At 56.3% G+C, this 13,869-nt stretch overlaps 2 protein-coding genes across 2 annotated transcripts; one reads left to right on the plus strand and one right to left on the minus strand.

The window, feature by feature from the left end:
• Window positions 1–8,363: 8,363 nt before the first annotated feature.
• LOC135317392 (feather keratin 1-like) lies at window positions 8,364–8,669 on the minus strand. Its single transcript, XM_064473693.1, has one exon. The coding sequence runs from the start codon at window positions 8,667–8,669 to the stop codon at window positions 8,364–8,366; it is 306 nt and encodes a 101-aa protein (XP_064329763.1).
• Window positions 8,670–12,399: 3,730 nt separating this feature from the next.
• LOC135317393 (feather keratin 1-like) lies at window positions 12,400–12,705 on the plus strand. Its single transcript, XM_064473694.1, has one exon. The coding sequence runs from the start codon at window positions 12,400–12,402 to the stop codon at window positions 12,703–12,705; it is 306 nt and encodes a 101-aa protein (XP_064329764.1).
• The last annotated feature ends 1,164 nt before the right edge of the window (window positions 12,706–13,869 follow it).

Consider the following 13,869-nt stretch of genomic DNA (forward strand, 5'->3'; position numbering starts at 1 on the left):
CAGTCTTCTCTTCTGCAGGCTGAACAAACCCTGGTCTCTCATCCTTTCCTCATAAGAGAAATGTTCCGGTCCCCTAATCACCTTGGTAGCTCTCCACTGGACTTGTTCAAGCTGCTCCCTGTCCTTAAACTGGAGGGCCCAGAATTGGACACAGTACTCCAAATTCGGTCTCACTAGGGCGCAGTAGAGGGGGAGGACAACCTCCCTCGCCCTGCTGGCCACACTCCTTTTAATGCAGCCCAGGATACCATTGGCCTTCTTGGCCCCAAGGGCACAGCGCTGGCTCAGTGTCACCTTGCTGTCCACCAGCACTCCCAGGGCCTTCTCAGCAGAGCTGCTTTCCTGCGGGTCAACCCTCCCCCAACCTGTACCAGTGGATGGGGTTGTTCCTCCCCAGGGGCAGGACCCTACACTTCCTTTTGTTGAATTTCATGAGGTTCCCCTCAGCCCAGCTCTCCATCTGTCCAGGACTCGCTGGATGGCAGCACAGCCTTCTGGTGTATCAGCCACTCCTCCCAGCTTGGTATCGTCAGCAAACTTGCTGCGGTTATGCTCTGTCCCTTCATCCAGGTCACTGATGAATATGTTGAACAGGACTGTACCCAGCACAGACCCCTGGGGAACACCGCTAGTGACAGGCCTCCAACCAGACTCTGCCCCATTGATCATGACCCTCTGAGTTCTGTTGTTGAGACAGTTCTCAATCCACCTCACTGTCCACTCATCCAACCCACGCTTCCTTAGCTTGTCTGTGAGGAGGCTGTGGGAGACAGTGTCAAATGCCTTACTGAAGTTGTGATAGGCAGCATCCACTGCCCTCCCTTCGTTGACCCAGCCAGTCACGCCATCGTAGAAGGCTACCTGGTTGGTCAGGCGTGATCTCCCCTTGTGAATCCATGTTGACTACTTCTGATAACCTTCTTGTCCTCTACGTGCCTGGAGATGACCTCCAGGATGAGCTGCTCCACCACCTTTCCAGGGATGGAGGTGAGGCTGACTGGCCTATCGATCCCCAGGTCCTCCTTCTCGCCCTTTTTGAAGATTGGAGTGACATTTGCTGTCCTCCAGTCCTTGGGCACCTCTCCTGTCCTCTACGACACTTCAGAGATGACGGAGAGTGGCTCAGCAAGAACATCCGCCAGCTCCCTCAGCACTCGTGGGTGCATCCCATCGGGGCCCATGGATTTGCGAGGATCCAGTTGGCATAGGTGATCTCTGACCCAGTCTTTCTCAACCGATAGTAAGTCTGCCTTTGTCCCAGTTTGTCCTCTCTTCTCTGGGGGCTGGGATGCCCGAGGGCCAGCCTTAGCAAGTAAAGACCGAGGCAAAGGAGGCATTCAGTAACTCCGCCTTCTCTGCATCCTGTGTCACCGTGGTCCCTTCCTTGTTCAGCAGCGGGCTCGCTGTATCCCCAGTCTTCCTTTTACTGCTGATGTATTTAAAGAAGCCCTTCTTGTTATCTTTGACATGCATTGCCAGATTGAATTCCAAGTGGGCCTTGGCCTTCCTCGTCACATCTCTGCACACCCTGAAAACATTCCTATATTCCTCCCAAGTGGCCAGTCCTTTTTTCCACATGCTGTGAACCTCCTTCTTCCTTTTGAGTTTCTCTAGAAGCTCTTTGGTCATCCATGCAGGTCTCCTGGCTCCTCTACCTGACTTCTTCCTCCTGGGGAAGCACTGATCTTGAGCTTGGAGGAATTGGTCCTTGAATACTGTCCAGCTCTCTTGGATCCGCCTGCCTTCCAGAGCCCTAGCCCGTGGGATTCCTCCTAGCAGGTCTTTGAAGAGGCCAAAGTTGGCTCTCTTGAAGTCCAAGGCTGTAACCCGACTTACAGCCCTGCTTCTGTCTCGCAGTATCCTAAACTCAACCATCTCATGGTCACTGCAGCCAAGGCTACCCGCAATTCTCACATCCTCAACCAGCCCTTCCTTGTTCGTTAGTATAAGGTCCAGCAGCACATCTTGCCTCATTGGCTCCTCTACTACCTGCACCAAAAAGTTATCCTCGTTGCTCTGCAGGAACCTCTTGGCTTGCGCGTGCCTTGCCATGTTGCTTTTCTAGCAAATATCAGGGTGGCTGACGTCCCCCACGAGGCCCAGGGCCTGCGATTGTGAGGCTGGAATTCCAGCTGTCTGTAGAATGCTTCATTGACTTCCTCTTCCTGATCAATGGTGGCCTGCAGCAAATGCCCACAACAGTGTCACCCATATTTGCCTGTCCCTTAATTTTTAACAGCAAGCTCGCAACATGTTCTCCTTCCACTCCAAGGCAGAGCTCAATGCATTCCAGTTGCTCTCTCACATAAAGAGCAACTCCTCCACCTCACCTTGCTGGCCTGTCTTTCCTAAAAAGCCTGTAGGCGTCCACAACCGCATTCCAGTCATGCGAGCTATCCCAGCATGTCTCTGTAATTTCAATCAGATTGTGGCCCTGTGACCACACACAGATCTCTAGTTCCTCCTGTTTATTCCCCATGCTGCGTGCGTTGGTGTACAGGCATTTCAGAAAGGTGCCTGAGCATGCAGGTTTCCCTGGGGGGGGTGCATGAGGATCCACTATAGCCATGCACGCCCTTGAGGTGGTTGGTGAATGTCAGGTGCCTGATGTATCGATAGCAAATCCTGCCAGTAAAGACCAAGGCCAACAGTCCTTGAAGTACCTCCACCTTTCCTGTACCACCTGTGCCCAGAGAAACTGTCCCATTCAGCCTTTGCCCAGGCCTTTCTTTTGCTGCTGACCTACCTGGGAGAAAACTTTCTTGTTACCCTCCACATGCTTTGCCTGACTGAACACCAGGTGGGCTCTGGCTTTCCTAACCACAACGCTGCATACTTAGCCTGGCAAATGTTCTCCCCAGAGCAAAGGGCATTGAGAGGAAGACAGGTGAAACTGTTGGTACAGCCTGGCTGCCTGGAGATGCCATTGCTAGTGACCATTGGAGAGAGCTGAGAGAGGAAAGAGGGAGAAGCATGTGGCACCTCCCTAAAAGGAGGAGCCTTTGAGAGCTCTGCTGGCATCTGTCGCGCAAAGCAGGGCTAGCCCTTTTCCAGCAACAGGAGTTGCAACTGATCACAATTCACTGCCTCAAACCAACACCCCCTGAACTTTGGAGGTATCTGCTGCCTGTACAGACATGACCTTATTCGGGATATCCATGAGCCTCTTATCCCAGCACATGAAAGGAGCCAGCATGGTAGAGCAGGCATGTCAGAAATGAGGAAATGAAATGACAGTGTTGAGAGAAACCAAAACACAGCCTGTGCCATCAGGTAGGATATTTTTCTTTGGAGGTGAATCTGTTGGAAAATTACTGCCCGCGTGCAGTGACTGAGGGCCTGGGGCAGTGCAGGAGCAGTATAAAAGCAGGCCCTTCCCGTCACTCTCCCATCCACTCCTCTCGCATCCATCTCCCTGGGAACGAGGTGAGTTTGAAGCCCTTTCTCCTAATCCTTCTCTTCCTTTGGGATATCTCAGAGCATACTTGCTGCTTTGTCCTACACTGGCTCATTGGGCTACTTATCATGGGAGAGGGAAGGTGCCAGAGCTGTGACACAGTGAGAGGCTGGGGCCTTGCTGAAGCGAGCTATGGGTAGAAGGGACCTCCATGGGCTTAGTTCCACTTAGCAGGGCTCTCCTGAACTGCTGGAAAAAAAACCCCAGTAGACCCCGTACAACAGCTCTAGATCTTGTCTCCAGCTGATGGTGGGGTGAGAGACTGCTCACCAAACACGCCTCAGGACCTGCTTCCCCCTGCCCACTCTCACAGGTGCACCTCCCGCCCCGAGACATGTCCTGCTACAACCCGTGCCTGCCCTGCTCGCCCTGCGGCCCGACCCCGCTGGCCAACAGCTGCAATGAGCCCTGTGTCAGGCAGTGCCAGGACTCCACCGTCGTCATCCAGCCCTCCCCCGTGGTGGTGACCCTGCCCGGCCCCATCCTCAGCTCCTTCCCACAGAGCACCGCCGTGGGATCCTCCACCTCCGCTGCCGTTGGCAGCATCCTCAGCTCTCAGGGAGTGCCCATCTCCTCCGGGGGCTTTGGCCTCTCCGGCTTGGGCAGCGGCTACTGCGGCAGGAGCTGCCTCCCCTGCTAAAGCTGCTGGCGATGGCCCTGGGGAAGGCCCCCAGGGACCCACAAGATGGCACTGGAGTGCGGATGGAGGGTCGGCTGGTTGCTTTCAGAAGGGCTGAGCCACACCGGCAGCCCGTCAGGCAGATGGACACCTGGCAGGGTCTCGGCCACAGCCGTGGGGCGAAGACTCCGATCTGAGCCTGGTGCTCCCTGCGCTGGGACCAGCACTCAGAACGACCTCAGTTCCCTCTTCTGCCTCATTAAAGTTCTGCTGCATCCCAGTCCATGCCTCTGTGTCATCCTTTCCTCTGTAGAATCTCTCCCATGATGCCCAGGGAGAGAGATGTTGCTCCCTGCTCATTCTCGCAGGGTGGTCTTTGGGATGCTTGTGCAACGGTTGTTATCACAATTGTGTTGCGTCTGACGGGGATGGAATTAACTTTCCCCATAAGAGCCTTCATAGTGCTGTGCTTTGTAGGTGTAGCTAGAAGGGTCCTGGGAACACAGAAATGTTTTGCCTTCTGCTGAGCAGTGCTTTTCTTTGCTTATGCACGTGGGACTTGCCTTTATTCATTACACCGCCTTTATGCCAAGCCACAAAGTTTTCTCCTTATTTTCTGCCCCGTGTCTCGCTGAGGACACGGAAGGATAGAGTGTCTTGGTGGGCAGCTGGTGGCCAGACGAGGCCAACTCCCCGCAGCCTTTCTGGCGTTCAACACGGGTCTCAAGACATTGGCAGTTTTGATCTGAGCATGCTCTAGCTGTAGTAGTTCCTAATTAGCAGGCGTTTGCGCAGGGGAGGGAGGGTGTTCGCTTGGTGCACCGCTTCTCTCTTTCCTTGCCTGAGCTTGGGCACATGTTCCTAGAACCAAAGGCTATGTGCTTTGCCCTGGCATGGATGCCCTTCCTGTGCTGGGCAGAGCTGCCTTGTGGAGAGGGTGCGGGAACACACCTCCCTCTTCCCATGCGGGACTGATGTGGGTTGTTTGGTTACACAGGCTCCCGAGGTCCTCCCTCTCCTTGACGCGAGGTGTTTAAAACTACTAACTAACACTGTTGCCTTAACGTGGGGTTTGTGGAATGTGGTGTCATGCTGGCGTACGAGGAGACAATTTCTGGGTGCGGTGACAGTGAAAGATGCCCTGAGGTGGCCGGGCCGTGGGCGGCAGCTGCCTGAAAACCAGCTGCTTTTAGCACTGTGTTGGAGCTTGACCTGTGCCTATCGAGCCACGATTCAGTACTATCAGAGGACAGTGTGTAAGAGAGGGACCCAAACCTCTCTGAGAATGTCACGGTTCAGCCGGGCATCCAAACTACATCTAAGAACGCGGTAGTTGAGGCAGAGACCCAAAGCACATCTGAGACATCCATGGTTGAGATCGGGACCCAAACACCACCTCGAGTAATTGCTCCAGTAGTGGAAAAGAAATAGTGGGCAGGGAGGTGAACCGGACCATATCGTCCATTAGTAAGGGAGTGAGGGGGACAAAGAGTCTGATGGGTAAGCTGGTCCTTCAGCAAAGAAGTGGGAGGGAGAAGTGAGAGAAATCACTCAAGAGACGGGAAGTACCCGGTCCCTGACCTCAAGGGAACTTTGGGAGATGTGGAAAGATTACAGGCAGCAGCCAGGAAAGCGGATCACTGCCTGGCAACTCTGATGCTGGAAGAGCAGGGCCAACAGTCAGGAACTGGAAGGTAAGGAAGCCCAACAGGCTGAGCGCCTCGCTAGGGAGTGGGGGGTTGACAGCAGAATTGGAAAAGAGGCGGTGAATTGCAGTGCCCGGGGGCGTCTCCTGTCAAGTACGAGGACAGGATTTCCGCTGAGGGAAGATCTTGTGCTTTGGCCAGGAAGGTGGACTACCACTTTGGATGGCATCCAATACCCGAGAGAATTAGCGGTGCTGGTCATCGTCTACGGTGACCTGGATGACAAGGAGGTCTCCAAAGGTCTGGAGAATGCCCCGTGTATACGGGCCATGTGAAAAAGGTGGTCCGCAATGCACCAGTGGCATATTCTAACAGCTTGGCAACACTGCACTGCCCCGGTTTGGATACACCAACTGTGGAGAGAGCAGCTTGCTGCCTCTGAAATGTTGAAGAAAATCTCTCTCCCTCCTTGTCCCCACAGGCCGGCACCTCAGCTGTGAGGGGTGCCCCACAGAGCCAGTCTGCTCCTGCTGTGGTCAGGGGGGAAAGGAAGACCCCGCGCCGGGTCACGTGGCCCTCTCTGGATCTTCCTGCATGACCAGGGGAAGTGGGATGCTGAGCCCACCTTTGAGCCGGAAACCTGCGTGCGCACACAGCGGGGAAGGCCGCTGCTAATAAGGGGCCGTGCAAGAAGGCTGTCAGTTGAGCTGCAGCTCAGTTACCCCATTATCTGGGGGCAAGAAAGCAGAAGAAGGGTTAGGGAAGGGCAAAAGAATAATGCTGATTCTTCTTAGAGGTGGATTGGCCATGAAACGAAGCAAGGGCAACGGACCTGCCCAGGAGAGGTGTTTGTTGGGAGTACGATGGCAGGGTGGCTGTCATCACATCTTTATGGATGTGATTAATGAGGTAACACCTGTATCCCCGTCACCTGGCAGCCAGACAAGGTCAACCCGCCACAAGAACGATTGCTAACTGCCGCAGCGTGGTCCTCCCGTCTACGGACACCGCAGCACCAAGGGTGAGGAGAGCGTTGCGCTGGAGGTGCGTAGGGCAGATGGGGAGCCTTTGCTCTTTGCAAAAGGCGGGGAGGGTGGGACCCAGGGCAGCGGGCCCCTTCGGGCCACCGTCACTGTCATGGAGAGGAAGTCATCCATGAGTCCTCCAGAGCCCCTGGCCATCAGGCCCTGCTTTGCTGGACCTCTGCGCAGCCGTGCCTTCTGGGCCTCAGTGCACTTGCTGAGGAAGGGACGCGTGGCCACTGCTGATGTCGCTTGAGGAGCCTGGGCTGCGGGAAGCCCTGGGAGGGCAGCAGCCCCACAAGCTGCTGGGAAGTGGCCAGGTGGGGAGGGGAGGAGTCAGGTGGGAAGGGGTAGCAATCGCTCGTGCCCTGGCTGCTGCTGTGCTGGGGGAGGAGGCTCAAGCAGGAAATGACCCCCAAACGGCTGACCAGAATTGACAAAAGAGCTGTGGCATGCTGTATGACATCATGGCCAACAATAGCACTGTGGGTAGAGCCGCGATCAGCATCTGTCTTGGTAGTAACCAGCCATGTCACCTCACATCTCCTTCGCCCTCTGACAAGCAACAGCCCAAGAGCAGGGCCAGGAAGAGGTGCTTTTTTGGTAACCCCATTAAAACAGGTGAAACTCAACTCTCAGGACTGTTCCCAGACATGAAGGGCGGCTGACATCAACATCCTGGACTGCGTGAGTAGGCGTGTAGCCAGGAGATCGTTAGGAGTGATGACCCCACTCGGCTCAGCACCAGCCCGACAGTATCTAGAACATTAGTTCAAGTTTTGGGCTGCAAGATAAGAAGGACGTGACCAAACGGAATGGGTTCAGCGGAGGGTGGGCAGGAGAGTGAGAGGGTTGGAGCCCTTGCTTGGGGATGAGAGGCAGAGGGTGTGGGGTTTGCTGAGCGTGGAGAAGAGAATGCTTTGGTGAGAGACCTAAGATCGTCTCTGAAGCAGCTACGGTCATTAAAGTGTGTCAGGTAACTCTTCCCGCCCCAGATAGGCGGAGAAGTTTAGAAAGCAGAGGGTCACCCTACGTGTGCCAAACAATACTCAAAGCAAGCCTGTGTTAGCAATCACTGCATTACCATCCCCAACAACCCCCTCCCAGAACCAGCCCCGAGCAACATATCTGCCCTTGGGCATCTTGGGAGAGCATCTGCAGGGAGAAGAATGACACAGAGACAAAGGCGGGGATGCAGCAGAACTTTAATGAGGCAGGAGAGGGAACTGAGGTCGTTCTGAGTGCTGGTCCTGGTGCAGGGAGCACCAGGGGCAGATGGCAGCCTGCGCCCCACAGCTGCAGCAGAGATCCTGCCAGGAGTCCATCTGCCTGCCCCACGGAGGGAGCAGAGCCAGCAGGAATTCCCTAGGCTGGCTTTGTGGGGCTCAGAGCCACGGGGAGCACGGGAGATCAAGGACCCGGGAGGGAAAAGAGAGAGTGGAAGAGGGGAAAGGCAGGCATGCACTATGCTTTCCGAGAGCCCATGCTGACCCTGTACTTCTGCAAGGGGTGTTGGCATGGCTCAGCCCCTCTGAAAGCAAGAAGCGGGTGCTCCGTTGCCAGTCCGGTCCCATCTTGTGGGTCCCTGGGGACCTTCCCCAGGGCCATCGCCAGCAGCTTTAGCAGGGGAGGCACGTTCTCCCACAGTAGCGGCTGCCCAAGCCGGAGAGGCCAAAGCCCCCGGAGGAGATGGGCACTCCCTGAGAGCTGAGGATGCTGCCAACGGCAGCGGAGGTGGAGGATCCCACGGCGGTGCTCTGTGGGAAGGAGCTGAGGATGGGGCCGGGCAGGGTCACCACCACGGGGGAGGGCTGGATGACGACGGTGGAGTCCTGGCACTGCCTGACACAGGGCTCATTGCAGCTGTTGGCCAGCGGGGTCGGGCCGCAGGGCGAGCAGGGCAGGCACGGGTTGTAGCAGGACATGTCTCGGGGCGGGAGGTGCACCTGTGAGAGTGGGCAGGGGGAAGCAGAGCATGAGGGGTGGGTGGGTGGGTGAGGTGCAGCCTGTCACCCCAGGACGAGGGAAAGAGCCACGAGCTGGAGCCAAGAGGTGGAGGCACTGTAGGCAGACCTAGTGGTTCTCCTTCCCCTCTGCCCAAAAGAGCCCTGAAAAGAGCACCCAGACCCAGGGAGGTCCCTTCCTGGCCCATAGCTCAGCAGACACCTCAGCCAAGCCCAGCTTCTGCCCACGACACACCTTCCGTCCCCTCCATCTCCCATGACAAGCAGTTCCAAGACCCAACAAAAGCAGAAAAAGACAATTTTGTGCTGAGAAATCCTAGAGGAGGATGAGGCAAAGGAGGACGAGCAGGCAGAGGAGAAAGGGCTTCAGAGTTACCTTGTTCTCAAGGAGACGGAGGCGAGAGGAGTGGTTGAGAGAGTGAGGAGAAGGGCCCGCTTTTATAGTGCTCCTGCACTGCCCCAGGCCCTCAGTCACTGCACGCGGGCAGTAATTTTCCAACAGACTCACCTCCAGAGCAAACTATCCTCCCTACTGGCACAGGTTGTGTTTTGGTTTCCCCTCAACGCTGCCGCTTCATTTCCTCGTTTCCATCATGCTTGATTTGCCATGCAGTCTCCTTTCATGTGCTGGGATGAAAGGCCCAAGGATATCCCGAATAAAGTCATGTCTGCACAGTCAGCAGATACCTCCAGATACCCAGCGCTTGGGTTAGGAAAGCTGAAGCCCACCTGGTGTGGGCTTGCCACACCTCCTTCCCCTCCTTTCCACACCTCCTTTCCCTCCTGGGTCCTTGTTCTCCTGCACTCCCCTGGGCTGTGAGCACCACAAAGACCTTTCCAACCTCAAGGCTCCTGCGATTCTGTCATGGGCAAAAGGCAGGTGACGCACGGCCGCTGCGAAGAAGGAAGAAGTGGTTGGGAACATTGGAATCAAGGGCAGCCTTGGCTACCACAGCACAGGAACACTAGGTTTGAAGAGCTGTTGTCAGGGAGGGAAGTGAGTAGCAGGGTACAGCCCCTGGACTTCAGGCAGGCCAACTCTGGCCTAGTCAGGCAGCGGGTAGGCACCTCATGGTCCAAGAGCAAGAAGGGTCCAGCCAATAGTGAGGAAAACAATCAGAAATCTCAGCAGCCTGGCTTTGGCTGAGCGGCGTAGCCACGGCGGAGCACCAACGTCAAAAGGCAGCATCCTGGAGTTGGAAGGAGGAATGAGCTGCAGAGAAGGAATGTGGGAATAATCCCTGGGCACGTTGGGATGCTGTTAGGAAAGCCAAAGCTCAGCCTGCCTTGAGTCTTGCAAGGGGCCTCAAGAGCAACAGGCAACAAGCATCAAGAGCAACATCCAACCCCTACAGGGGTAGCCAAAGAGTGATGGGAGAAAAATGTGGGCCCTCTGCTGACTGGGGCGCCTCGTTTCCTGACAGTGGACAGAGAGCAGGCTGCCTGTGGGGAGTCAGGGCCTTCTCTCTCCCAGCGGTCACCTGTAAGTTCTCCCAGGCTGCTCTGCCCTTTGAAAGAGTTGAAGGAAGGAGGGGTATCCCTCCCAGCCTGAGTAAAGTTGAGCTGTACAAGCCAGCTGATGTGCTACAGGGCAGGGCTGCTGTAAAGGAAGACCTAGACCAGCGGGAGCGCTGGGCCAAAGGAACCTCACGGTGTTAAGAAGGACACGTGGCAAGTGCTGCATCTGGAAAGGAAGAACCTCTTACATCAGTATGGCCTGGGGAATGGACCAGGCTACGCTCTTAGAGACCTGAAACCTCCTCTGGGTAGACGTGAGCCGTGGGGCAGGGTCACCCTTGGAGAGGCGCTTGAAGGGTGGAAGGCAATGGACATACAGGCCTCGTCTTCCTGGCCCAAGACACCCGGCTGTGGGAGGGGGCACTCCTGAATGCTCCGTGGAGGAAAAGAAAAGGTCACAGAAAATATCTCCCCACAGGTTGGGACTCTTGCTTGGGTCTCAAGCGTTACATCTTTTCCTGGCAGTAGTGCCTCACCATGCCTCCTTTCCCATGCCCCAAAGGCCTCCTCAGTTTGGAGTATAACCCAGCGCTGTTGGGGAAGCAAGGAAACTTCCCCCACCTCCCCAGCGAGCGGTGTCTGTCAGGACCCTGCAGTGCCACGTGCCTGGGGATGCTGAGGGGACGAGGGGACGTGCTCAGCAGGGCCCTGGGTACAGAAGCAGCTCTGAGGCTGCACTGAGGAGGTGATGCACTTCCCTGCCCTGCAGGCATGGAGGCAGCTGGGATGTGTCTCAGGAGGGCAAGGGAATGCCTTCAGAAGCCAAGCTTCCCGGGATAGACTCTCCCTACCCATGGTGAATCACACTCTAACGTTGGATTGGCCGTGTGCCAGCCTTTATGTGTGAGGCCAAGCCAGGAGTGCGTGCTGTCTGCAGGCTTGTATCCCACGCAGGGCTGAATTCCCCTGAGGACAGGGCCGCTCCATCCCCGCCCCAGGAAAATCGTCTTTGAGCACTGGCTGCACCCGAGTACACAGCTCCAGGGCAGGCCATTGTGTGTCCCGCTGGTCAGGGTCCTAAGCATGCAGCCAAGCTGCATGGTGGTGTGAGGAGAGTGGGAGGAACAAGGTTCTGTCCAGAGCCACAACACCCCCGCCTTGTAGGGAGGACGGAGGGGCCCAACTTATTTTGGGGCTTTGGGAGGGCAACGTTCTCATTCCACAAGCCTGCAGATGTCATTGTTAGGAGACCCCCAGAGACTGCCACAAGAGGGGATGACTTTACCATAGACCCTGGCCAAAGTTTGCAGGAATGGGAAGCTTTCCTTGGGAGAAGACATTTGTAACCACAGCACAGCCCACCTGCCCACAGAGGCAACGGTCAGTGATTGCGGGAGCGAGCATGGGGGCAGTCAAGGAGGAGGAAGGAGGCGGCGTGTCCCCATTCTCAGAAGCCTTCGGGCACCAGGGAGAAGACAGCATTGGTGGGAAGATATGCCCGTCTTCCTGCACAGGCTGTGGAAAACATCTCACCAGATTTCCCCAGACCCATGTCCTCCCTCTCCACAGACCTCTCCAGCTCTTGGGGACACACCTTTTGCCTGTGTTGACATGATTCTGTGCAAGAAATCCTTGGGCCTCTCATCCCCTTCCTTCAAAAGAGCCTCCGTGGCCTAATGGTCATGTCAGAAATGAGGAAATAAAATGGCAGGCTTGACGTAAACCAAAACACAGCCTGTGCCATCAGGTAGGATATTTTTCTCTGGAGGTGAGTCTGTTGGAAAATTACTGCCCGCGTGCAGTGACTGAGGGCCCGGGGCAGTGCAGGAGCAGTATAAAAGCAGGCCCTTCCCGTCGCTCTCTCACCCACTCCTCTCGCCTCGATTTCCTTGGGAACAAGGTGAGCTGAAGCCCTTTCCTGTCTTTCTCAGCTGCCTCCTCCTTTTCCTACTGTGGGATTTCTCAGCCCACACTTGTCTCTTTTTCCCCTGCTGTGTCTTCAGTCCCCATGCCACCGTAGAGGGATGGTGTGGCTTCGAGAGAGGCTGGGCTGAGGTGTCTGCTGGGCTGGTGCTATGTGGGTTTAGTCGTTCTTCTTGGAGCTCTTTTGGGCTGAGGGAAATGGTATTCCTCATCGTCCTGGGGCGACAGGCTGTTTCCTCACCCACCCACCCACCCCTCATGCTCTGCTTCCCCCTGCCCACTCTCACAGGTGCACCTCCCGCCCCGAGACATGTCCTGCTACAACCCGTGCCTGCCCTGCTCGCCCTGCGGCCCGACCCCGCTGGCCAACAGCTGCAATGAGCCCTGTGTCAGGCAGTGCCAGGACTCCACCGTCGTCATCCAGCCCTCCCCCGTGGTGGTGACCCTGCCCGGCCCCATCCTCAGCTCCTTCCCACAGAGCACCGCCGTGGGATCCTCCACCTCCGCTGCCGTTGGCAGCATCCTCAGCTCTCAGGGAGTGCCCATCTCCTCCGGGGGCTTTGGCCTCTCTGGCTTGGGCAGCGGCTACTGCGGCAGGAGCTGCCTCCCCTGCTAAAGCTGCTGGCGATGGCCCTGGGGAAGGCCCCCAGGGACCCACAAGATGGCACTGGAGTGCGGATGGAGGGTCGGCTGGTTGCTTTCAGAAGGGCTGAGCCACACCGGCAGCCCGTCAGGCAGATGGACACCTGGCAGGGTCTCGGCCACAGCCGTGGGGCGAAGACTCCGATCTGAGCCTGGTGCTCCCTGCGCTGGGACCAGCACTCAGAACGACCTCAGTTCCCTCTTCTGCCTCATTAAAGTTCTGCTGCATCCCAGTCCATGCCTCTGTGTCATCCTTTCCTCTGTAGAATCTCTCCCATGATGCCCAGGGAGAGAGATGTTGCTCCCTGCTCATTCTCGCAGGGTGGTCTTTGGGATGCTTGTGCAACGGTTGTTATCACAATTGTGTTGCGTCTGACGGGGATGGAATTAACTGTCCCCATAAGAGCCTTCATAGCGCTGTGCTTTGTAGGTGTAGCTAGAAGGGTCCTGGGAACACAGAAATGTTTTGCCTTCTGCTGAGCAGTGCTTTTCTTTGCTTATGCACATGGGACTTGCCTTTATTCATTACACTGCCTTTATGCCAAGCCACAAAGTTTTCTCCTTATTTTCTGCCCCGTGTCTCGCTGAGGACACGGAAGGATAGAGTGTCTTGGTGGGCAGCTGGCGGCCAGACGAGGCCAACTCCCCGCAGCCTTTCTGGCGTTCAACACGGGTCTCAAGACATTGGCAGTTTTGATCTGAGCATGCTCTAGCTGTAGTAGTTCCTAATTAGCAGGCGTTTGCGCAGGGGAGGGAGGGTGTTCGCTTGGTGCACCGCTTATCTCTTTCCTTGCCTGAGCTTGGGCACATGTTCCTAGAACCAAAGGCTATGTGCTTTGCCCTGGCATGGATGCCCTTCCTGTGCTGGGCAGAGCTGCCTTGTGGAGAGGGTGCGGGAACACACCTCCCTCTTCCCATGCGGGACTGATGTGGGTTGTTTGGTTACACAGGCTCCCGAGGTCCTCCCTCTCCTTGACGCGAGGTGTTTAAAACTACTAACTAACACTGTTGCCTTAACGTGGGGTTTGTGGAATGTGGTGTCATGCTGGCGTACGAGGAGACAATTTCTGGGTGCGGTGACAGTGAAAGATGCCCTGAGGTGGCCGGTCCGTGGGCGGCAGCTGCCTGAAAACCAGCT

Source organism: Phalacrocorax carbo, chromosome 25 (genome assembly GCF_963921805.1).
Source record: "Phalacrocorax carbo chromosome 25, bPhaCar2.1, whole genome shotgun sequence".
NCBI lineage: Eukaryota > Metazoa > Chordata > Aves > Suliformes > Phalacrocoracidae > Phalacrocorax > Phalacrocorax carbo.